The 25,968-nt window shown below is 37.0% G+C and overlaps 1 protein-coding gene across 2 annotated transcripts in view; it reads right to left on the bottom strand.

Annotated features, from left to right (window-relative positions):
- Positions 1-5,213: 5,213 nt before the first annotated feature.
- Positions 5,214-25,968, bottom strand: part of LOC149836361 (uncharacterized) — a 204,503-nt gene continuing 183,748 nt past the window's right edge. For both annotated transcript variants that reach the window (XM_090009158.1, XM_090009159.1), the window contains 5 exons: positions 6,892-7,091; positions 6,638-6,806; positions 6,191-6,373; positions 5,736-5,915; positions 5,214-5,648 (listed from right to left, as the gene is read on the bottom strand). In XM_090009158.1, the coding sequence (XP_089865284.1) occupies positions 5,565-5,648; positions 5,736-5,915; positions 6,191-6,373; positions 6,638-6,806; positions 6,892-7,091 (816 nt within the window). In that variant the 3' untranslated portion in view covers positions 5,214-5,564. The remainder of the gene's footprint in view (positions 5,649-5,735; positions 5,916-6,190; positions 6,374-6,637; positions 6,807-6,891; positions 7,092-25,968) is intronic.

Consider the following 25,968-nt stretch of genomic DNA (forward strand, 5'->3'; position numbering starts at 1 on the left):
ACTTTCACTACATTACTGTTACATCTCATACCCACCATCTGTTGATCGTTATATTAGGCCTCAATTAGCATCAACATCACCAACACAATATCACCATTCACCTTTCTCATCAGCTTCACTTGCATTTTGTGGTTCAATGAAGCCAGAGTCGGATTCAATTAATTGAAAGGGCTATAATGCTTGGATCGGTCTGTATCTATGTTACAGAATTTCCTTTTAGCATTCCATTCATAACTTGCAACAACTTTCTCAAACTCACCTGACACATCTTGCAGCATATTCGCCACATATAGCACCTGCCACAACACAGCTGCATTCCTGTATCTCCACAATACCTGCATTTCACAAAATTCTTTGTTAGTGGCGATGACTTTGTTAGATCCAGTTCCAGCACTCCACTTACACTGTTGCATCGGTAGAATAACATCTTCACTTCCTATGCTTATAGCACATTCACTTCATCCTTTCATTACATCCATTCACTTATATACCACCTGTATGCTCTAGCACCTAGTTACCTATATGATATCACATCTTCAAGCTACTACCTGTTGCCCTCACAACATTATTTGCCTTTTGCAGCATCCCTTGCTCCCCACCTCCTCACAGCACAACCTTCACTGCCATTTCAATAGGCACAAACTTCCCCTTCACTTCTATCACCTACTGCACCTCACTATTACATATGCACATGAGCTACTACCCTATACGTACCAACTGTCGCACCCTTTCACATCTGTTACACATCACCCATCACTACAACACTTACTTCAATATACCCTCATGTGCATTCACAAAACCCAGCTGTGAAGCCTTCTTACCCATCAGGTGTGGCATCTGAGAAACCAATGCCATCACATGGGTGGCACCAAGGACAGGCCCTGCTTTCTGGTGTTGTTAATCAATCTAGGGAAGAGAAAGCTAGTCATCCATCCCAACAGTTAAGGCACCAGTATAACAGTAATACGTCTTCGCTTCTATCTCAATATTCAAATCTTGGAAATGTTGCAACTGGACCAGACCATTCACAAATCATCAGCAATTCACAAGTCTTGAACCCTAACTTGATGCACTCTCAAATTACTGTCTACTGGGTCTACTGCTGGCTTTGTTACCCCTCCACAAGGTGGACAGTCAGGGTGGTCAACATTATCCACTTGAAGCTTTAAATATTCCCCAGAACTATGGCCTGTTAGGTGCGGCAGATGCTAGTGTTATCTTCCAGGCTCCGATCCTTCAACAGACTACCTCTGCTCTAACTTCTACTCAATCACAAATTGAAAATGTAGCTCAATCGCGACACTCCTCTGCTTCCAGCACATTACCCACTATCTTTACACTGCACTTGACACCCGCCTCATCTCCATCTTCGGCATCCTGCTGTAATTTTATATAATGCATCACCTGCTGCAACACACCAACAACACTTTCTTTTCTACTATGTCACTATCATTTGCAGTACTCACCTTTAGAAGCTTGTTGTAAATTCCACATCATGCACCTCTTCACTATCCATTCCCTGCATTACAACACTCATACATAGGCATGAGCATCCCGTATGCATCCCAATTAATCTAGCACCTTGCATATACATTCTAACCTATGTTTTCTCCCTAGCATAACATATCATATATACATCTCCACATCCATTGTCTCAGCAATATGATGCATTACATAGGTATCTTCATATAAAATTTTCTCATTAGTCTAGGCATGATTACATGTATGTGGGTCTTTAACATGGTGTTTTCATATTCTTCTATGTTTCTACATTTTGCTTTGTACTAACTCAGTATTTGCAGGAAATGTGTATAGAATGCTGATTTCCTTCTTAGATTAGGAATTCTATATTTTTAATTTTAATTCAAAGCTGTAATAGTTAGATATTAATGAGAATTTTTATTTTTCAGTTTAGAATAAAATGTATGAGCATATAATTCTCATGATTGCTTGTTTCATCTCATTTTTACTTTTATTTCAAAATTCATAATGATGGAACACGAATGACACATGCACCATTCTAATAAAAGGTAATTAATCATAAATAAATGATTCACATTTATGGCCATAGTCAAAATGTGAACAATAACATTTGATCTCCACTCAGGTCTCTTTTGAAAATCATCATATTTTTCTGAAATTCTTTTCTTCCTCTATCAGGATTTAAAATATAAATTATCTTAGGATATATTTGTGGCCATAGTCATGGATATATCAAAAGTTAATTTTATTTTAAATCCTATAAAGGCAGCAAAATCTATTTTATTCTTTGTTAGAATTTAAATATAGATTATATTATACTATATTCGTGACCATAGTCATGAATATATTATAATTTTAATCCTATTTCAATTCTCCTAAAGAATAAAATATGCTTTTTAATTCCAATCTTTAAATTCTTTCAAAGCATTCATCATTTAGGATAGAATTGCATTTTTTTTCAAATCATTTTTCAGATTATTTTCCAAATTCCAAGTGATTTTTGAGATAAATTTTCAAATACAGTTTTTATTTTCTAAATTCAAAATTATTTTCAATTCTTATTTATAAATTCAAATTCATCTTTTATTCTCAATTCTATCTTATTTTCAAATTCCAACTTTCAATTCTTATTTCTCAATTTCATCTTTCTGAATTTCACATTTTAACTTCAAATCTCATTCAAATTCTTTATTTTTGAATTCTATGTCAAAACTTGAGTTTTAATTCAACTTCAAAGTTTTGAAATTCATTTTGAGATTCTAAATCAAATTTTGAGATTTACCTTGAAATTCAATTCCATTTTCAAATTCAATCCTGATTTCAAATTTCAGGTCTAAATTCAAATTCTATTTCCAAAGCTTATTTCTCTGAAATCTCAACTTCTGAATTCATTATTTGAATTGCAGAATCCCACTTCCATTTCGGAGTCTAGATTCAAAATCCAGTTTTACAAATCAAGTTCAACTGTTTGAACCATTTTCTCAAAGGTGTTTTCAAACTTATATCAAATTCACTTGGAAAATCCAAAATTTCTGAAACATTTACTCAAAAGCATACATCTTTGCATTTTCATTGCACAAGCATGATTCGATGTGCATTTAGGATTTCAGAATAATCACTTAGATAAATTTAGGCAAAGCAAAAGGCATTGATTCGATCCTTGGTTCAATTACTCTTGGTAAAGGCGCCAGGAACGGTTGAACCTCGTACTGACGAGCGAATCCCGTCTCTTCATTTTTTTTTTGCAATTTTTCAAAAAATGAATGTTCATATCGTCGACCCCAATTGTTTTGGGATGAAGGCGTAGTTGTTGTTGTTGTTTTCAAAAAATGAATGCGAGTAAATTTTCAAATATCTTTTTCAAATAAAGGTCAAGTGAGATCTTGCAAAGAGTTTATCTCTTCTTCTTCTTTTTCTCCTAAAAAGGAGGAAGAAAGGAAGATTTTTTTTTTGCAATGATCACAACAAAGCATAGATATCACGAGGAGGGATGTTTGGTTGTACATGAATGAAGTTGAGAGCCAAATGGTCTACTGAATGTCCGACAGTGTAGGCTTGTTCAACAACCACCCCGTCACCCTCGCACGGTTAGAAAAAGTGTCTTTTCTTGCTCAAAAGATTGGACCACAGAATATCCCACGATGTTCTTCTCCGAACTTGATGACTGGCGTGAAGGCGACAATGATATCAACTTGTCATCCATGGTACATGCCCACGAAGACGAGGATGATGATGTAATTGTTGATAACATGCAGTTTGCAAGTAATCCCTTCACAAAGAGGGGCATTGAAAAAAAAGAAGTTAAGACAAGAAATTTGAAGCACAGAATGACTGCAAGTGGAGCAGATACAGAGTTGGCTATTGCAAGAACTAAAATCCGCATGCTGAAGGATTTGCTTCAAGAAAAAGAATTCATTATACATATAAAAGATATAAGAATTGAAGCCCATTTTGATGATTGCTGGTTACCAAATAACAACAATCATCATGACAACTATGCAAAAATGTTCGTATATTATTATATTTCTTGGCATGTCTTAATATTCTTTTATGTATCTTTTTCATCATTTTTAGATTTTGATTTCAAGCCTATCCGCTTGGTATACTAGGGCGATCACTATGATAGGTGACTAACAAATTGGCCAGAACTCGATAGGCATTGGGGAAGAAAGCTGGCAACCCAATGCATGGACCACCCCACATTTGATCGATACATTACTCTCTCTCGCTCTCTCTTAATTTAAGAGTTGTATTATTATTATTTTTTTGGATAAACAAAGAAAAACAGCTTCACTCATTGAGTTCATTAGTGTAAAATACAAGGTGTCCTTCGCCTACCAGCAAGTACACCGACAGCTTTAGTCTCATAGTAAAGGACGCACACCCATAGGTTTCGAAGTCATGATGTCCTGTTAAACTTGGCATGACTCATGAGTAGTCCCTACCAAATGAACCGAGCCATCAGGTCGAGAGCTGCATTATTATTTTTGGATTGGCAAGCTGGGATTAGGCAGAAATCATCATTTAGGTCAGGAAACCAATCAGGATGCTTATCTTTCCAGACTCGATCCTGCTGAATGGTTCCCAACTGCACAAGGCAACAAGCAATATAGTGGTTACACCTGAAAGAGTCAAGTAAAAAATAATATCGGTCATATCTTTGGGCATCCTTTGAACCAGTAGCCGACCTTCTAATGCCCAATTAATATATGGAGCCAGGTATGGTTTGTAAAATTTCATATCAGACCCAGCCCGGCCCGAGTTCTGATTAATATCCTATCCGCAATTTTTCAAATGTAAAAAGTATAAAAAATATTATTTTACCGGGTATAGTCCGGGTCTGGTTCATGTAATCATTATAGGATTCACCGATTCAGACATGGTTTCTCTTATGGTGAGTACAATTGGACACAGGTCCGAAGCTGGTACCAGTATCTCAAATCAGGTCTGGGTCTGGTTCCACCTGAGTTTGAACCACCCCTACCAATGACCGATTAGTAGCTGCTACTAAGTTAAGTGTAGACGACTCAAGAATAGCTCTGGAGCATGTTGGGACTAAAGATTAAATCTCCTTCGACATATTCTATTCAATACATACCGTCTATTATTACTATTACTGACAAGGATATGACTTTTGAAGATCCCGTGGGCATGGGAAGTATTAGGGCATCAAAATGATCATATCACATCTGACATCGGAAGGCTTTATGGCACACATGGAAAGTAAAAACTTTTACGGAATTTCTCTCTTTTCATTATTTGGGGTGCAGATTTTTAGGACATCAAAGAAGAAGGTTTGTCCTTTTGTTGAACAAATACAAAAAACTACATAAAACTAGCAAACACTCGCAAAAGCCGGCTTGCACACTAATCAATCTCAAAGTAACTAAAAAATGTATCCTCGACCCCCTTCCATGAGGGAAAATCCATAAGACAACAGTCCGATGCTCATAGCCACCAACCGCAGGTCAATTTTTACTTTTGAACTCGCCAAAATCAAATGGGTATTGCCATTTATAATATGGCCTGAACAACTGATCTCCCGTGAACCATAGATTTACATCTATTATATCTGGCAATCTTCAGTATAAAATTGTTCTTGCGACACTCAACCCAAACTCCAAAAGCTCCATCTCCCTTTGACACCGCTTATGGTTATCAATAACCTATTCATGATATTTTGTTGAAAAAGGAAGATTTTACTATCTTCTACAAAACAAAAAAGAAGAAAAGGTAAAAGCTAGAAGACATACCTTTTGTATTTCAGTTGAAATTGATGATGCAGACTCTCTCCGCCACAATCCAGTAAGTCGATTCCTGTTCTGGCTTTCATTTCCACAGCCCTTTTCAATAGACAGTCTTGCCTTTTCGAAATGCTCACTTGCAGAAGAAAACCAATGCAACTGGTCAAACGACTTTTCTTGCCCAAAAACCTGCATTGATGCATTCAAATTTATGGCCCATATTCCACTTAAACAACACTTGGCAACTTCAGATATCTAGCAAACTTTCGGCCGTCATTGACAGATCTTTTCCCTAAAGGCTAGCAAAGAAAAAAGAGTGATATGGCTAAATGGCCGCTCCTACATTGGGATGTAGGACATTGATTTTGAAAGCAAGGAAGCCACTATATATGAACAGATCTAATTAGTATCTGCGGGGTAACTATACCAGTAATTCAAGATGCATAATTAATTCATCAACAAACCTTAAGAATATAAGCAACACCAAACATAAAGCCATCGTCTGGAGTGAATTGGTTTCCCACATCCCGAGCTCTTCTCAATATTACATCATGAAAAAAGGTTCTCGAATCCACCAAATTGACTATCAAGGCTGGAACTATCAAGAAAAAGTCTCTAAAATGAACACTTCCATTGTTTTGTAGCACCTGCATGTGCACGTGTCGATGTGTGTCAAAGGCAAGGAAAGGTTTGGATGGCACATAAGTGTGCAAAACAATGACATGGCCCAAAAGGATAATAGGGATATCTACACAGAGCACATAAAAATATGACTTAACAATAGCCATCAAATCAAAAGAGGAAAGTTCTATTTCCAAACCATAATCATGTCAAAAAGTAGCAACAAAATCATTACACAGAAAAAAAAAACTAGGGAGAAAAACAAATCAAAGTGAAGAAGCTTTCATTACCTTTGAAGCTGCAGTACAAATTAAGGAGAAAATTTTCATATATTCTGGGTTGAGGCTTATGCTTGATTGGGCAGTTCTTGTCCTTCCAGCCATAACTACTCTCTCTAGGCAATGTTCATTTTTAGTAACTTCCACAGTATCAGCAATATTTGTGCAGCTCTGCATAAATCTGCAATGGAAGATAGAATCCAAAAAAATAAGTTGGCAGAAACTAACAACTTTGTAACTCTCGTAACCACTTGTTGGTAACATACCGAGATAAAATGCATTCATGATGCAAACCTCCTGTTTGAACAATCCTCATAAAACCTAAAGCATTACCAATTTTTGTGAGGCTACAGCGAACTTGATCTAAAAGGCTGACAACATTGTCCCCCTTGTTGGCTTTATGCATGGATTTACTGATCTCTTCTGCCCGTGCAAATGGATACTTTTTTGTACTTCTGTTCTCATCCTGCATGGATAAACACCATTTTCATCTAAATCATAGTTACAGATATGGAAATATGCAGCCATTCCTATTTACAAAAGAGACACACCGTTCATTTTACTAAGCAAACAATGCTTGCTGGTTACATCACGTCAGCATCATGCACGAGGAGGAAAACAAACTACTTCATAAAAAGTTCACAATTTGGTCCATCAAAAATTCTGTTGAAGACGTTCATAAAAAAAAATGTGCTCCAAACTTTGATAGCATATAAACAATTTGGTCAGTAATCTTGTTTTAGTTAATGAATAAACCAACATGAAGAATTTAACCATCAAGCACTTTTTAACAGTGCGGAGACCAGTCTGATGTGGCACCATAAGTCCATGGTTGCACTAACACACACATGCATCAAAATTAGAATTATTCACTTGGTACTCATAATGCACCAAGCAGCAGCTAATTTTACTACAAAGGCACCCCAAAACATGCACGCACAAACACATAACTATAGCAAAAAATCCAAGATTATAATTATAAATGTGATTGTTGATGTTGCATAGACATTGTAAAGTGGTATACCTGGGCAGTGGAAGAGAGAGAGAGAGAGAGAGAGAGAGAGAGAGAGAGAGAGAGAGAGAGAGAGTCGATTTTCTTATTTAACAATTAGGTCTAATCACCTATTTAAGTAGTGATTAGCCTTAAAAGAAAAATTACACTAATTACACTAAAGACCATTATTTTTATAAAATGTGTTGAGAATAGGTGGTTTAAGTTTAAATCTTCTTAGTTTGGAGGTTATTTGAAATTTTTATTTAATAAGGGACTTAGATGTAATTTATTCTTTTGGCCTCTCTCTATTTAACATAGAGAGAGCCCTAATGTGAATTAACGAGTTACTCTTCCTGTGCAGCCGTCTCTCTCTCTCTCTCTCTCTCTCTCTCTACCTAGGGTTCGGTGCATCCCTCTATATGGTATCAGAGCATCGATCGTGGGAGCTTAATCGATCGTGATCAAACTGTTGCCGAGTTTCTCTCTACACCAACGAAAAAAAATTTCCAGGTCAGCTGTTTATTTTTGTGTAAGATCTGATAACAGATCTGGGATTTGACCAAGGTCAAGGCCCAGATCTGTCATCAGATCTAAGGGAACAGGATGCGTGCTGCTGGTCGTGGATGCGTGCTCCTCGTTTTTTGTTTTTGTTGTCGTGATTCCCTGTTGTCGTGATATCCCTGCCGTGATTCCCTGTTGCCGTGATATCCCTCGTTTTATCTGGTGCCGAGTTTGTGGCTTTAATTCCCTGTTGCCGAGTTTTATCTCTGCCGTGATTTCCTGGATTTCCTGCCGTGATATCCTGATGTTTGGGCACAACAACAATCTTCTTCTCGTGTTTTTTTTTTTTTGTGATTTCCTGTCGTGACTTCCTGTTATTTGGGAGAAACAGCAATCACACTTGTTGTGATGTGCTGGTGATTGAGATATGACTGTCAAGCTATATATGTCTGGGAGCAGCCTCTGTTATGATTCAGTTTATGCATATGCATAGTTATGTTGGTTGTGATCCCTTGCTGTGCTGAAAAAAATAGAACTATTATTCATGTTTGTGGGCTGCTGTTCACTACTGTCGTGGAAACTGTAGGCTTGATTCCTTGTTGTGCTGGGAAATTACGCTTGTTGTGGGCTGCTGTTTCTTACTGTCGTGGTTTTGTGTGTGTGAACAACTGCTGGTTGTCGTATTGGTTGATGTGTGAGTGTAACACACGCTATTCCCTGTGTTGATTGAAGTTTGTCCAGATTTTTATCTCTGCTGAAATAGAAGTATATCTTCAGTACGGCTGAAACTTCGAAATGTGATTCCAAATTGGAACATATTAAAGAGTATAAGGCATTTGCCAATCCCTTTTCGTACGACTCTTCTGTAAGGTTGAATGAAACTAACTATGCCAGGTGGTCCAGAACGTTCATGATGTCGGTATCTGGACATCGTAGAAACATATCTTGTTGGAAGAAGAACCCACTGAAAAAGTGGGAAAATATGTTACTTGGGATGAAGATAATGACATAGTTATGTCATGGATCATGAATAGTGTCGAAACCCATATTGCAGATGGTTTAATTTATTATAATACAGCCAAACAGATGTGGGACAATCTTAGAGATACGTATTCACAAGAGACTAATGTGAGTCGTATCCTGCAAGTCGAATAGGAGATATATAATTTACAGCAGGGAGATCAGACCTTGGCCCAATATTATGCATCAGTAAAAGCTGCGTTTGAAAGACTCAATGCTCACAGGCCTCTTTGTTGTTCGAAGCAGAAGGATCATCAAGAACAAACTATGGTTGCTCGTTTTCTTACAGGCTTATCTTCAAAATTCTCTGTTGCAAAAGTCCAAATCTTGACTGGATCAGATGTACCTATAGTTGCTGATGCATACAATCGCCTGAGTAGACTTGCGATATCTCTTCCACAATCACAGCCTGTGACCCAGTCATCTGCTCTAGTTGTCTCCTCTGGTTATGGGCGTAGAAATATTCAGAATATCAGAGGACGAGGTCGTGGATGAGGTATGAAAGGCAGAGGAAAGCTTCAATGTACATTCTGTGGAAAATCTGGACATTTAGAAAATCGGTGCTGGGATAAACATGGCCGGCCAACCTCTTTTTCATCAAATTCATATGCTCCTAAAGCAAATGTTACTACTCTCGAGGCAACAAAAATACAGGAAAATATCTCTGCAAGTGACAGTAGTATCACCCTCAGTCGTGCTGAATATGATGAGCTGATAGCTCTTCGTCCTGTGAGTTCGACCCCTCCTGTAGCTAGTGTTGCCTATTCAATAGGAAATCATCTTCATCCGACTGACAGTAAGTGGATTATTGACTCTGGTGCATCCAAATATTTGTGTGAAAATTCTCTTGTTTTTTCAGATCTAAAGGATATTAATGCTCATCGAGGAGTCTCATTAGCCGATGGGAGTTCCTCCCCGGTTGTTGGTCAAGGAAATATTTCTATATCCTCCTCATTACAGTTGCAAAATGTTCTTCATGCTCCAAACTTTCCTCAAAGTTCACTCTCTGTTAGTTGCCTTATAAAAGAACAAAACTGTAGAGTAATATTTCATCCGATGGTATCGCATCTTAGTTGGCATGTTGCAATACCTAACTTTTACTAGACCTGACATAATATATTCGGTTAATCAGGTATCCCAGTTTATGCATGAACCTCGTATGTCACATATGGAGGCAGTCAAACGTATACTTCGTTACCTGAAGGGTACAGTTGGTGATGGGCTGGTATACAAGAAAAGAGACTTAGATCCAGGCGGGGACCGTGAGGGCCATGAGATCGTCACTTATGCTGATGCTGATTGGGCGGGTGATCCAGACGAACGACGATCAATATCCGGTTATTGCAGCTTCATTGGGCCAAACTTGGTATCCTGGAGCAGTAGAAAACAAAAGGCGGTTGCTAGATCAAGCACTGAGGCTGAATACAGATCGATGGCCACTATCACGGCCGAAGCTACATGGATAAGACACCTCCTGACAGAAATGGGAGAACCGATTGCTCGATCACTGTTGCTGTGTGACAATCAAAGTGCCATCAACATGTCCTTCAATTCCATCCACCATAGTCGAGCATAGCACATTGAAATAGATCAACATTTTATTAGAAAAAAGGTTGAAGACAAAGAGATTGAGCCCATGTATGTGCCAACTGAAGAACAAGTTGCTGACATCCTCACTAAAGGGTTGACAAAGGATAGATTTTGATTTCTTAAAAACAAGTTGTTCATGGTTCAACACCATGCACAACTTGAGAGAGGCTGAAAAGAAGTCGTCATTGTGTATATGGCTGACCCGATCCACTTATATAATGGATCGGGTCCAGATCCAATTAGTGTTTAATGTAAATTACCATGTTGTTAAGGGGTATTTTTGTACCCTAGTTTTATACTCTTAACTTTTAAATAGAATGAAAGGTGCAGCCACGATGGACTGACGACCTTTCTCTGAAATCGCTTTTTTTTTTCTCTCTCTCTCCCCTCTCTCTCTCTTTCGCTCGATGACAGACCTGTACAGGAGAACGAGGGCTCCCTTTTAACACCCCCGAATCGGTCTCAGTTGTTTCGACATTTCATGTCTATGCATACCCACAGTCCAGTTAATATCGAAACAAAGTTATCCTGTTCACAATAATGGTTGATTGAGCCTCTTGTGTTAATTAACTGTTTATCTTCTGTCAATTAGCTGCTTATATCTTGTGCTAATGAACTCTTATCTTGTGTTAGTTAACTGCTTATTTGCTTGCGTAATCAATTGCACATGCTAGAGATAGCTTATTGCATAAGTAACCAACAACTCATGCTAGTTATAGCTTATTACTTGTTAAAACTACTTATTATGTTAGAATGACATGCATTGCTTAATTCTGTTTCATATTGTCTTACTTGTGCACCTACCAATTTTTCGTGAAAATGACCCATTTTGTGGGTGCAGGTGACGATTAGGTTTACCAGACGGCCGATAGCGCGATGTGAGATGGCTCGAGATCTCTCTTTTTGCTTGCAGTTTGCGAACTAGTTACCTATTTTGGTTTTTGTCTAAGGGGAAACCCTAATTTTTGTACAAACTGAAAGTTTATCTTTAATACATATGGTTTACTAATTGTCTTGTTAAATTCCTTCTACTTATGATGAATGGTTTTCACGCTAACGTGCCCAAAGTTGTCAACTTGCCTTTTCAAAAAAATCATTTTTGCTGATTCCTTAAAATAAAAACTCTGAAAAATGAAAGATTTTCTAGTCTTTTAAAAGGTTTATAAGTTCGAAATTTTGTGGTGTTACAAAGATACATGTTCATTTTGCTTTAAATTGAGTCCGGCAAGAGCAGCAAATAATTGCATGTCCATTAGCAGTTGACTCTCTCCATTGTTTTGTCCGCTACTCTGAACTCTAAATTGGGTCTTGCCTTGATTTTTGTTCTGTGTTGTCCCCTGATTATATTTGGAGTCATCCTTGAACTAACAATTCGCTTTGATATGACCTGGTTTTTTGCATATGAAGCAAGTAGGAATACACCATCACCTTTGGGCAGCATTATTAGGGAGAATATTTGGTGTGGGCAGAATGCCTTGGCCTCCCTAATTGTCTCCACGACCACGTCCCCTGCCTCCTATAAAATAGCCACCTTTTTTATGGCCGCATGAGACATTAGTGACCAGAATTTCCTGAGCATTATTAGAGGCATCAACATCTGCAGTAAGGGTCATGTTATAGTGTAATAATTTAGCTCTTAAATTCTTGAATGTGGAAAGCAAAATCGAGTACTGCAAGGTGGTAGAGAGGACATGATAGTCAGGGCCAAAACAACTAAGAGCATGATCATCTTATTAAGATATTTCATGATTGACATGGGACCGTTATTTAGATTTTGAAACTCCTTAAAAAACATTACCCAAGATTTTGAGATCTGAGAGTATGTCTAGACTAATCTAGTTCAGAGTTAGGATTTGTGCAATCATCAAGCACCCCAATGAGTACCTCTTGTGACAAAGAGGAGATAATATGGGCAACCAATGCCTTATCTCTCTTCATCTACGAAATGAAATCTGGACTTCTGACATGAACAAAATAAATTACAACCCTTTGTCATCATTTTCTTCTTTGATAACATACTCCTGTGGAGGGATGATTGACCCATCAAGGTGTCCAGAGAGATCATGACTCCCAATAAAAGGAGTTATTTGCCTCTTCTAAGTTAGAAAATTAGAGTTATTCAATTTTTTATAAACTAGTTGGGGTAAGAAGGTAGGAAATATGGACAATTGAAGATTTGGATCCATGAATAAGAAGGATAATAAGAACAATGAGAACAAGAATATTCCGCCTATCACGTCAATATCAAGAACAAAACTTAAAAGTTGGGCCAACTTTTTTTTTTGGTCGGTATTTTACAACAGTGAAGCACGAAAAACAAACTCATTAGAAACCAAAAGTTTCTAACCTAAATTTTTTTTGATACGATACCAGGTTATGTGACGTGATATATATAATCTTTTATGCAAAAACAGGAATGGATATGCAAGATTCAGTGCAGATAAACATGGCTGAATATGTAGGATTTAAAATTTTCAATACTAACAGATCAAAGAAGAGTTTATGATGTCAAGATCAGAAAGAAAGAAAGAATAAACGATTTTTTTTGTGGTTGACGTCAATCAGAGAAAAGGGGAAAACAACAAATATGGTTTTGCAGATTTTTATTTTTAGAAAACAATGATAACAACAACAAATATGATTGGAAACGGCTGCAGAAAAAGGATTAGATGCTGAAATAAGGAATTTAAGGAAGAAGAAGAAAAAGAAAAAAATAAGAGACAAAAATTGGGGAAAACCTGAAAAGAAGCAAATAGATAGATGAAACCCCAAGATCTCTTAGAACTTACCTTGATAGATGCAATGAGACACACTCCTGCTCTGATACCATAATAAATCTGGTACTCGTGTGTGTCCAAAACAACTACAAAGAAGAAGGGGAGACAATATAGCTCAGAGTTACCGGAAGCGCCTAGGTAAAAGGGGAAGCGCGAAACGTCGCGCTTCCGAAGCGTGAGGGGAAGCGTCCCCCTTTTTTGGGAAGCGCGCTTCCCTCACGCTTCCCCCATGCTTCCCTCACGCTTCCCCATTTTTTCCATTTTTTTTGCTTCCCCCTCGCTTCCGGTTCGCTTCCTAGGTCGCTTCCGGTTCGCTTCCGAGACGGTTCAGAATTTTCTTCTAAATAGTCCCACGCTTCCCCGCTTCCTAAATTTTTGAAAGTGCCTCGCTTCCCGCTCCCGCTTCCCGTATCGCTTCCCGCATTGCTTCCCGCTCCCGCGACTGGTAACTCTGATATAGCTTGGGGTTGTTGTTTCTCTTATCCTACGATTCCCAATAGGGAAATCGTGTGATATGCTTCTTTATTTCTATAAAATACAGACCATCCTAGATACAACTCTCTAGATAAGAGAGACATACTAAAAAGGAAACTGTTAATATATATATATATATATATATATATATATATACATATACTTATATATATATACATCCGTATATATATAAGTATATATGTATATATATACATATTCTATTCTATTGAAATACCCGATAGGGGTATTCTTGAAATTCAATCAATGTACTTTTTTTATTTTTCTTTTTTATCTTTTCTTTTTTCCTTTTTTACTTTTTCCTTTTTTGTTTTTTTATTTTCTTTCATTAGGATGACCACAAGGGGCCCCACTCTTATAGTCGTTGGGGCCCCAACGGTCATATTTCTGACTGTTGGAGCTCCCAACGACTACAAGGGAGCCCCCTTGTAGTCTCTTCTTTAGTGCCTCCCTCCTCTATAAATAGAGGAGGTGTTCTCCTTCTTATGTATGGGTTTTATACCCCTCTCTTCCTTTCTTCAATAATATCCAACTTATGACTTTAAGTCATTTCCATATTTGAGAGTTTTTGTGTGTGCACATTCGGTGTTTGTGTTCTTGGCTCTAGTGGTCACTCTTAAAGAGTGACACTTGCTCTATTGGTGCTTCCGCCTCTTTTCATTACATGGTATCAGAGCTCGGTTGGTGATTGGCCTTTTCTTTGCAACGTGTGACTCATTCTTTTTTGGAAGAAAGGAAGGACTTGTTGGTGCCGATGGAACGTGACTCTAAAGTGGAGCTTTCTTTTAAGCTAAATGGGTCCAACTATCTCATGTGGGCCTCCGCTATGGAAAATCATCTTAGAGGTAAGAAACTTTGGGGTTTTGTTATGGGAACTACTCCCGAACCCTCTCTTGTTCTCAAAAAGATCGAAAATGAAGTTGAAAAGGCTTTAGATGGCGATGAGCGCATCAAAGCTATTAATGATCATCAATCCAAAATTGAGGATTGGGAAAGTAACCATGCCAAAATCTTGGCATGGTTTATGAACAATGTTGACCTTAAAAATTGTGCTAATATAGCCAAATTTAGAAGGGCTAATGAGGCTTGGTTTTTCCTTAAGGGTATGTATACCCAAAAGGATCTTGCTCGACAATTTTTTTGTAAAAAAAAAATCCGTTCCACCAAACAAATGGACATGAGTGTCCGGGACTATTTTAGCTCTTTAACTCCCCTTTGGGATGAACTTGCTCTTCTTGAGCCTAAGTGGGTGGCTCCGGAAGATATTGAATTAAAGAGGGAACAAATTGAAAAAGAACATTTCTTTCAATTTCTTCATGGTCTTCGCCCGGAATTTGAACAAGGGCATCTCTTCTTTATAGAAGCAAAGCCTTACCTATTGAAGATGCCCTCGCCGAGATATGTCAAGAAGAAACTCGACTTGGCTTAAGCATCAAGAGTGATGAAGTTTTGGCCGTTACTAGGCCCGGATCAAATGTTAAAGCGTATAGACCTCCCCATTTTAACAAAAATAATAATGGGCCTAGAAGGGGAATAATATGCCATTATTGTAATGAACCGGGTCACATTAGACCGGCTTGTCCAAAACTCAAGGGAAAGGTTGCCGCGGTTGGAGAAACTTCTCCGAAGAAGGAAGAAAGTACCAAAGAAGGAGATATCAAAGAAACTCCAAATCACATCTCCGAAGTTCTCCAACATCTTCTCAAGACTTCTCCTTCAACATCCGGGGCCGCCATTGCCTACTCTTCATCTCCTCTAGGTATGTGGATACTAGACTCCGGTGCTTCTTTTCATATGACATCTCATAAAAATTCTCTTTCAAATGTTTTTTCCGAACCTATATCTTCTTGTATGTCAACGGCCGATGTACATCACTAAAAATTGAAAGTATTGGATCACTTGATTTTAAAAACTTTTTTGTTCCCAAAGTAAGAATCGTTCCTAAAATAAATTTAAATCTTTTTTCCGTATCTCAAATCACCAATCATGGATGCCAAGTCTCTTTCTCACCTAAGGATTGCACCGTGCAGGATCTCCAGTCAGGGAAGCTGATTGGGCAAGGCCATAGAAGGGGTGACCTCTACTTTATGGATTTTTTGACTCTTCCATCTAAGCCATCGTGCAATCTTGTAAAAGACAAAAGTATTGGAATATGGCATGAGAGACTTGGCCATCCAAATTTTGTAAAAATGTCTCTTTTTCCGTTTTTGAACAATACTTGTAAAGACAATCACATGACTTGTAAAGATTGCATTTTTGGGAAATCTAAAGCTATTCCATTTCCACAAAGAAGTTACTTTACCACTCGGCCATTTGAACTTATTCATTCCGATGTGTGGGGACCTTCCCCTATTTTGTCTAAAGGAGGCTTTTCGTATTATGTAGTATTTATTGATGATTTTACTCGATTCACGTGGATTTACTTCCTAAGTCGCAAATCCGAAGTTTTCTCTTTCTTTAAAGAATTTCATGCAATGGTCAAAAACCATTTTTTGGGAAATCTATCTATTCTTAGATCCGATTCGGGAGGCGAATATATGTCCAATGATTTTCAAAACTATTTGAAAGAAAATGAAATTTTCCACCAACGTTCTTGCTCCAACACTCCACAACAAAACTGACTTGCGGAAAGAAAACATAGGCACATAATAGAGACTACAAGAACATTATTAATCTCAAGAAACATTCCAAAATCCTTTTGGGCCGAAGCGGTTCTAACCTCTACATATCTTATCAATAGAACTCCTTCGTCCTCTTTGAAAAATCTTTCTCCATTTGAAAAACTTTACAATATGTCTCCCGATTATAAAAAACTAAGAATTTTTGGATGTAAATGTTTTGTTTTAACTCACAAGAATGATAAACTTTCCCCTAGGGCTATTGAATGTATTTTTTTAGGATATGGCGAAAAACAAAAAAGGTATCGATGTTTTGACATACTTAAAAACAAGCTTTATATCTCTAAAGATGTCACATTCCTTGAAGAGGAAAGTGGTTTTTCGCACCAACCGAATGAAAATATTGATTATTCATTCTTATTTGACTTATTGCCTAAAGAAAACATCATAGATGATCATATTGATCCTAATGAATCCCTTAGTGAAGATCTTGTTGAACATCCAAGCGATGATCAAAACTAAGAAGAAAATGTTTCAAGACAAATTCAAGTCTACTCTAGAAAGAATGAAAGGAATCCTCCTTGTGCCCTTGAAAATTTTTCCCAAAATGAGTCCATCGAAGAGACTTCTCAAAGAAGATCAAATCGGATTTCCAAAATACCAAATAGATTTGTTTCTTATGATTCTTTTTCGCCTAACTTTCGAGCATGCCTACTTGCTCTTCACTCTTTTCATGAACCATCTCATTACAATGATGCTAAGCAATATGCTCATTGGAATGAAGTTATGCAACTTGAACTTAATGCTCTTAAAAAGGCACAAACTTGGGAAATCATTGATCCTCCCAATGGCAAGAAACCCATTGGATGCAGATGGGTTTTTAAAGTAAAAACTAAGAGTGATGGTTCATTGGAAAGATATAAGGCTAGGTTGGTAGCCAAGAGATATGCCCAAGAGTATGGGGTAGATTATGATGAAACCTTTGCCCCCGTTGCTCGAATGACTAGTGTTCGAGCCCTTGTTGCTATAGCCGCAGTTAAAAAATGGCCAATCTTTCAACTTGATGTCAAAAATGCCTTTTTGAATGGTAATTTAAATGAAGAAGTGTATATGGAACCGCCTCCAGGTATGGATTTAAATGGAAAAATTTTGAAATTAAAAAAGGCTTTATATGGTCTTAAGCAAGCACCTAAAGCTTGGTATGATAGGTTTAGTAACGTATTAATAAATTTAGGATTTTTTTCTTGTTATACTGACACTGCTCTTTTTGTTAAAAGGACAGGTGACTCCATTATTATGCTTCTGCTGTATGTTGATGATATGATCATTACTGGGAATGACAAAAAGGGAGTAAATGATGTAAAGTCCATGTTAAAAGAAACTTTTGATATGTCTGACCTTGGTTATTTGAGATATTTTTTAGGGATTGAAGTGGCTTATTCCCCGAAAGGATACATCTTATCTCAGATGAAACTAGCTGCAGAAATTTGTGCCAAATCAGGAATATCTGATGAAAAAAAAGTTGAGACTCCCGAAGTCATTAATGCAAAACTGAGACTTGAAGATGGTGTTCTTCTTGAGGATCCAACCCCCTACCGTCAATTAATCGGATCTCTCACCTATTTATCCATCACACGTCCAGACATAGCTCATGCGGTTCATGCAGTAAGTCAGTTTCAGCATGCACCTACTTCGGTTCATATGGCAGCCGTATTGAGAATTGTCAGATATATCAAAAATACTATATCAAAGGGACTCTTCTTATCCTCTTCCTCCTCTCTTGACTTAACTGCTTTTACTGATGCTGACTGGGGAGGAAATCCCAATGATCGTATCTCAATAACGAGTCTTTGTATTTTTTTAGGTGAATCCCTCATTTCGTGGAGATGCAAGAAGCAGCAGAAGGTTTCACTGTCATCCACTGAAGCTGAATATCGGACCATGGCAATGACAACTATGGAAATCGTATGGCTCAGAAGTCTCCTTGCTGACATGGGCGTCCCCATTTCCACTCCCACCAAGCTTTGTTGTGACAACAAAAGTGCGATTTACATTGCTAGTAATCACACCTTTCATGAGCGAACCAAGCATATTGAAATGGACTGCCATTATGTTCGAGACGAATACCTCAGAGGGACTATCTCATTACCATATGTTACTTCAGAGCATCAACTAGCTGACTTCTTCACCAAGGCGCTCCCAACTCCACGATTCATGTTTCTCCTTAGCAAACTTTCGGTCTTCTCCCCGTAAAGTTTGAGGGGGCGTGTTAAAATATATATATATATATATATATATATATATATATATATATATATACATATACTTATATATATACATCCGTATATATATAAGTATATATATATACATATATGTATATATATACATATTCTATTCTATTGAAATACCCGATAGGGGTATTCTTGTAATTCAGTCAATGTACTTTTTTATTTTTCTTTTTTATCTTTTCTTTTTTCCTTTTTTACTTTTTCCTTTTTTGTTTTTTTGTTTTCTTTCTTTAGGATGACCACAAGGGGCCCCACTCTTGTAGTCGTTGGGGCCCCAACGGTTGACCGTTGGAGCTCCCAACGACTACAAGGGATCCCCCTTGTAGTCTCTTCTTTAGTGCCTCCCTCCTCTATAAATAGAGGAGGTGTTCTCCTTCTTATGTATGGGTTTTATACCCCTCTCTTCCTTTCTTCAATAATATCCAACTTATGACTTTAAGTCATTTCCATATTTGAGAGTTTTTGTGTGTGCACATTTGGTGTTTGTGTTCTTGGCTCTAGTGGTCACTCTTAAAGAGTGACACTTGCTCTATTGGTGCTTCCGCCTCTTTTCATTACAGGAAACCTTATACAAATAGGAAACCTACAAAAACATAAGGCATACATAAACAAAACAGCAAGAGACATCAATTCCTCAATGTTGGACCTGACCCGGATATTGGATCTGAATCCAATATCCAGATTCAGTTGTCCTTATCTCTTAATAGAAGAACCATGTGCCAACATCCTCGAATTTGATAGAGCCGATGAAACAAGGGCCTCCTTCAAATAAACTTACACTCAAAAGGATGCCGCATATAAATGGGACTTACGAGACCACATCCAAAATTGCAAGCAAGGAGATAAATCTGATATATAGTACTCTTAAAAGACTTTGGGATCAAATGAACAAATTGAAGCCTATTTGGGACTCCTAATGATTCTCTTCAAAGGAAAAATCAAATCCTTGAAGAACAATTCTTTCAATAAATGAAGGGTCTTACGATCGAGTATGAACAACTGCAGGTCACTATCATCCATCGCAAGAAAAACCCACCTCTACATAAAGTTTTGGCCGAAGTATGCATGGAGGAGATAAGATTGAAAACCATGTCTGAATCCAAGGAGACTAAAGATAATGTGTTGGCCGTTTCTAAACCCGGAGCCAATACAAATACGTACAAGCCTCCTTACTTCACCAAGCATCATTTCGGGAGTCCACACAATTATGATTGAAGAAAAAGATCACTTTCCATAGTTGTAGAGAATTGGGACACATCAAGCCCTATTGCCCAAAGTTCAAAGGAAGAGATGAAAAGAAGGTGGTGTCGGTAGAAGTTTCCCAAGAGGACAAGAATGAAACCAATGGAGATTTCAAATCCATTTGAACCACGACATTGTCCCAATTGGTAGAAGCTCTACAACCGCTTCTCAAAAACTCATCTTCCATTACCGGTGTTGCGGTTTATACCTCCTCACCTCCTAGTAAGGTTTCTTGGCTCCTGAATTTCAGAGCCTCCTTTGACATGACCCCAAACGATTCTTTGCTATTTGATTGTAGAACTAATTCAAGTAGAACCCATGTTTTTACCGCCGATGGTTCTCTTGACAAAAGGAATTGAGAATTTCAAACTTCTCTATGCACAAAATTAGATTCGTTCCAAAACTTAACTTGAACTTACTTTTCATGTCACAAATTGCCGACCATGGTTATAATATCTCCTTCTCATCAGATCGATGTTGAGTGCAGGATCTCCAATCCGAGCAACAAATTGGGGAAGGTCATAGGAAGGGGGATCTCTACTACATGGATAGGTTGATTATTCCAAAAGACACCTTTTGTTACACTAATCAAAATATGGATATTTTTTGTGACATCAAAGGCTAGGGCATCCTAGCACATCCAAATTATCCAATGTACCTCATTTGAAAAAAAATTGTAATGAAAACTTTTATTGTATCAATTGCATTCTTGATAAAATAAAAGCTCTACCATTTGGAAAAAGGAATTTCTTCTCCACCAAACCACTTGAATTAGTGCACTCAGATGTTTGGGGTTTGACTTCTGTTGTCTCTAAAGGTGGTTATGTCTATTATGTGATATTTTTGGATGATTATTCTAGATACACTTGGATCTACTTTCTTAGGCACAAATATGAAGTTTTTGAAATCTTTAAAACTTTTCACAACCTTATTAAGAACCAATTCAAAATTAATATTATCTATCTTTCGCTCATACTCAGGAGGAGAATTTATGTCAAATGATTTCAAAGAATATTTGGAGACTAACGATATTTTACATCAAAGATCTTGTGCCAATACAGCTCAACAAAGTAGATTGGCTGAAAGAAAGCATACACATAATAAAAACCACTAAAACTCTTCTTAATTCAAAACATGTTCCAAAAGAATTTTGGGCCGATGCTACTCTCACCACAACATATCTCATAAATAGAATCACTTCTACCAAACTTTAAAATATTTCCTCTTTTGAAAAACTCTACAAAATTTCTCCTGACTACTCAAGATTAAGGATTTTTGGATGTAAATGCTTTGTTCTTACATACAAAAATGATAAACTTTCGCCTAGAGTTATATCATGTGTTTTTTTGGATAGGATGAGAATAAAAAAGGATTTAGATGGTATGATTTCAAAAATGCTAAACTTTATGTTTCAAGAAATGTCTTATTTATAGAAAAAGAGAGTTTCTTTGATCAAAATGTGTTCATTTTTGTTAAAATTGCTATCTATGAGTAATGATGAATGTGTGATTGATGATGTTATTAATAAAGAACCATAACTCAATATCCAAGATGGTGAAAGTAATGACATGGTTAGAACTTAGAACTGAACCTAGGATTATTCAATATGGTACGTGAGGAAATGATAGACAACCTAGTGCCCTAGAAAAATATTCCAATCTAGAAGCACAAGAACAAAGTACCCTTAGAAGTACCTGAGAGAGTCACTAGACCACTTGATAGATTCATGTCATATGAATCATTTTCTCCTCAATATAGAGCATGTCTAGCTAAAATTCTTTTCTATTTTCAACCAACCACATACAACCAAGCCAAAAATTACCCAGAATGGACAGGTGCTATAAATAATGAATTAGAGGCTCTTGAGAAATCTAAAACTTGGGAGATAAAGGATCTACATAAAGAGAAAAACACCATAGGTTGTGGATGAGTTTACAAAATTAAGATCAAGAGTGATGAAACCTTAGAAAGATACAAGGCTAGATCAGTGGCCATATACTATTCCCAAAAGTATGGCATAGATTATGATGAAACATTTGCCCTTGTAGCTATGATGACCTCTATTAGAACCCTCATAGTTGTAGCTGTTAAGGGATAGGTCATTTATCAAACGGATGTAAAAAATATCTTTTTAAATGGTGAACGAAAACAGAAAGTTTATATGGATCCACCTCCTGGATTTGAGGTTTCATGTGAAAAAATACTTCATTTAAGAAAAGCTTTGTATGGTTTGAACATGCTTCTAAAGCTTGGTATGACAAGTTCGGTATTGTAATGATTAAACTTGGTTACACAACTTGTTATACTGAAACAACTATGTTAAGAAATTTGATGCAGGTATCGTTGTTTTGCTTCTTTATATTGATGACATGATCATTATTGGAGGAGACAAACAGATGGTTAGTTATATCAAGTGTTCTTAAATAAAACTTTGAAATGACTGATAGAGGATTTTGTAAAATTGTCTATGAAGAGACAATACGCATACAAGCATAAATACTTTATAAAAGAAGTGTACGAAGACACCCTCACAACACTTGAACAAGATACGCCAAAAAGCGTAAAAATAGCAAACATGCAATAATGCATGTATTTGATAAAAATAACAAATGCTTGAGACTCTCAAGCTTAGGAATTACAAGGGGGGAACACCCCTATTTATACAAGTGCCAAAAGGAGCAAGGGGGGGCTCCCAAAGGAGTCGTTGAGGAGCCCCCAACGGTCACATTTGTGACCGTTGGGGGCCCCCAACGACTCTATTGGGGGACCCCCAATGCACTTTAAATAATAAAAATAAAAAAGAAAAAGTAAAAAAAGAATTACAAAAAAATAAAGAAGAAAATTACAACATATTCCAAATGGAATATGCGCAAGATAGGAAATTACAAGAATACCCTTTTCGGGTAAGAAATAAAAAAGGTATATAAATATATATATATATATTTATATATAGAGAGATATATGTATATATAATATATTATATGTATATGTATCTCTATGTATATAAATATATATATATTTATATTTACAATAATGATTTTAGGAAACACATTTTAACACCCCCCCTCAAACTTACGGTGTGATAACCGCAAGTTTGTCAAGAAGGAAATGAAATCTGGGCGAACATAGAGCTTTTGTGAAGAAGTCGGCAAGTTGATACTCAGACATCACGTATGGTAGATCAATGACCTTCTTCAAGTATTCTTTTCTGACATAATGACAATCCATCTCTATATGCTTTGTTCGCTCGTGAAAGGTGTGGTTCTTGGCAATATAGATTGCACTTTTATTGTCACAGCATAGCTTTGTTGGTTCTTCGACAACCACTCACATATCTTCCAAAAGGCGTCGAATCCATACAATTTCCATGGTGGTAGATGCCATGGCTCTATATTCGGCTTCAGTGGATGACAAAAGACCTTCTGTTGCTTTTTACATCGCCATGAGATCAAAGATTCTCCTATGAAAATACAAAAACCAGTGGTGGAGTGACAGTTACTAGGGTCACCTCCCCAATCAGAGTCAGTATAAGCAAGCAATTTTAATTCAGAGAAAGAAGATAGAAATACTCCCTTGTTCATTGTTCCCTTCAAATATCTGATGATGCGAAGGACAACACTCATATGAATAGTTGTAGTAGCGTGCTGGAACTGACTGACGATGTGAATAGCATGCGACAAGTCGGTCGAGTAATGCTAAGGTACATTAAAGAGCTTACCAACTGCCTGTAAGGAGTAGGATCGGTTAGGGGAACACCGTCATCAATCTTCATTTTTTATCCAACGACTTCAGGAGTTTCGCATACTTTGTCATCAGAAATTCCTGATCTGTCAATAATCTCACAAGCAAGCTTAGACTGAGATAAAAAATAACCATGTTGCGAATAGGCAACCTCAATTCCAAGAAAATATGTCAGAAAACCCAAGTCTGACATCTCAAATTTTGAAGTCAAGACGGACTTAATACCCTTGACTCCTTGAACATCATCACCTGTAATTAACATGTCATCAACATAGAGTAATAGAATCACAATTCTTGCATTAGATCTTCTAGTAAATAGAGCAGTGTCAGTATAACATGAGGAAAAACCATTTTCCAACATTACACTGGTAAACCTGTCATACCAGGCCTTAGGGGCCTATTTCAAACCATAGAGGGCCTTACGAAGACGAAGAACTTTATCTTTAGGAATCTTCATGCCTGGTGGAGCATCCATATATACTTCTTCGTTAAGATCACCATTTAAAAAAGCATTTTTCACATCCATTTGAAAAATGTTCCAATTTTTAATAGATGCAATAGTAATAAAACATCTAACTGTAACCATTCGGGCTACAGGGGCAAAAGTTTCCTCATAATCAATTCCATACCCTTGCCCATACCCTTTAGCAACTAAACGAGCTTTATACTTTTCCAAGGATCCATCGCTCTTAGTTTTAACCTTAAAAACCCATCGACAACCTATAGTTTTCTTTCCTATGAGTAGAGTTTGGAAATCCCAAGTTTCAGCCTTTTTAAGGGCATTAAGTTCATTTTGCATAGCTTCTTGCCATTCTATACATTTTTTAGCTTCTTCAAAATTCCTTGGTTCAAAATAAGAGTGAATGGCACTAAGGCAAGCCCTATATCAGGGTGAGAAAGAATCAAAAGAAACAAAATGAGTTGGAGGTCTTCTATTCCTTTCAGATCTTCGGTGGTCGATAGTAGGAACAAGCTCACTATACTGGTCAATAGCACTTCTAAAGGTGTCTTGGTTTCTACGAGAGTAGGTTATTGGATCACTTGAAAGTCTACTTTCTTGTTCATTGAGTGAGTAATGTTCACCAACGTCACCATTATTTTTCTCATCATGATTTGATGATACATCATCATCACTAGATATATCATTATTACTAGACAATAGATCAAATATGAAGGAATAATCAAAATTTTCTTGTTGAGAAATATTTTTTTCAAAGCCACTTTCATTTTCCAAAAAAGTTACATTTCTAGAGACATATAACTTATCATCTCGAAGATCATAGCAACGAAACCCTTTTTGAGTTTCAGAATATCCAAGAAAGGAGCAGGGGATAGCTTTGGGAGAGAGCTTGTCATTTTTATCTGTAAGTATAAAACACTTACACCTGAAGACTCGTAACCTATTATAATCAGGTTCAAGCTTATATAAAATCTCAAAAGGGGATATTTTCCTTAATATCCTAGATGGTAAGCGATTTATCAGATAAACAGAAGCAAGAGCTGCTTCAGCCCAAAAAAATTTAGGAATGTTTTAGGAAATAAGAAGGGTTCTAGTGGTCTCAATGATGTGCCTATGTTTTCTTTCGGCCAACCCATTCTATTGAGGGGTTTAGGACAAGATCTTTGGTGAATAATTCTGTGATCCTCAAGATATACTTTAAATTGGTTGGAGAAATATTCTCCTCTAAAATCACTTCTAAAAATCTTTATATTACTGTTGATATGATTCTTGATCATTGAATGGAAGGTTTTAAAACACGAAAAAACTTCATGTTTGAACTTAAGAAAATAGATCCATGAATATCTGGAGAAATCATCCACAAAAATGACATAATAAGAAAAACCTCCTTTTGAGACAACAGGTGCGGGTCCCCAAACATCCGAATGAACAATTTCGAAATTTTTAGAAGAGAAAATGTTTCTTTGCTCAAAAGGTAAACTTTGCATTTTTCCGAGAATACAATCATTACAAGAAAATGAACTTTTACATAGGTCCTTCGCAAAATGTAAATAAGATAACTTGGTGATATTAGGATGACCAAGTCTTTTGTGCCACATATTTATATCTTTGTTTCAGGCA

Source organism: Nuphar pumila, chromosome 6 (assembly GCF_984573655.1).
Source record: "Nuphar pumila chromosome 6, dmNupPumi1.hap1.1, whole genome shotgun sequence".
NCBI lineage: Eukaryota > Viridiplantae > Streptophyta > Magnoliopsida > Nymphaeales > Nymphaeaceae > Nuphar > Nuphar pumila.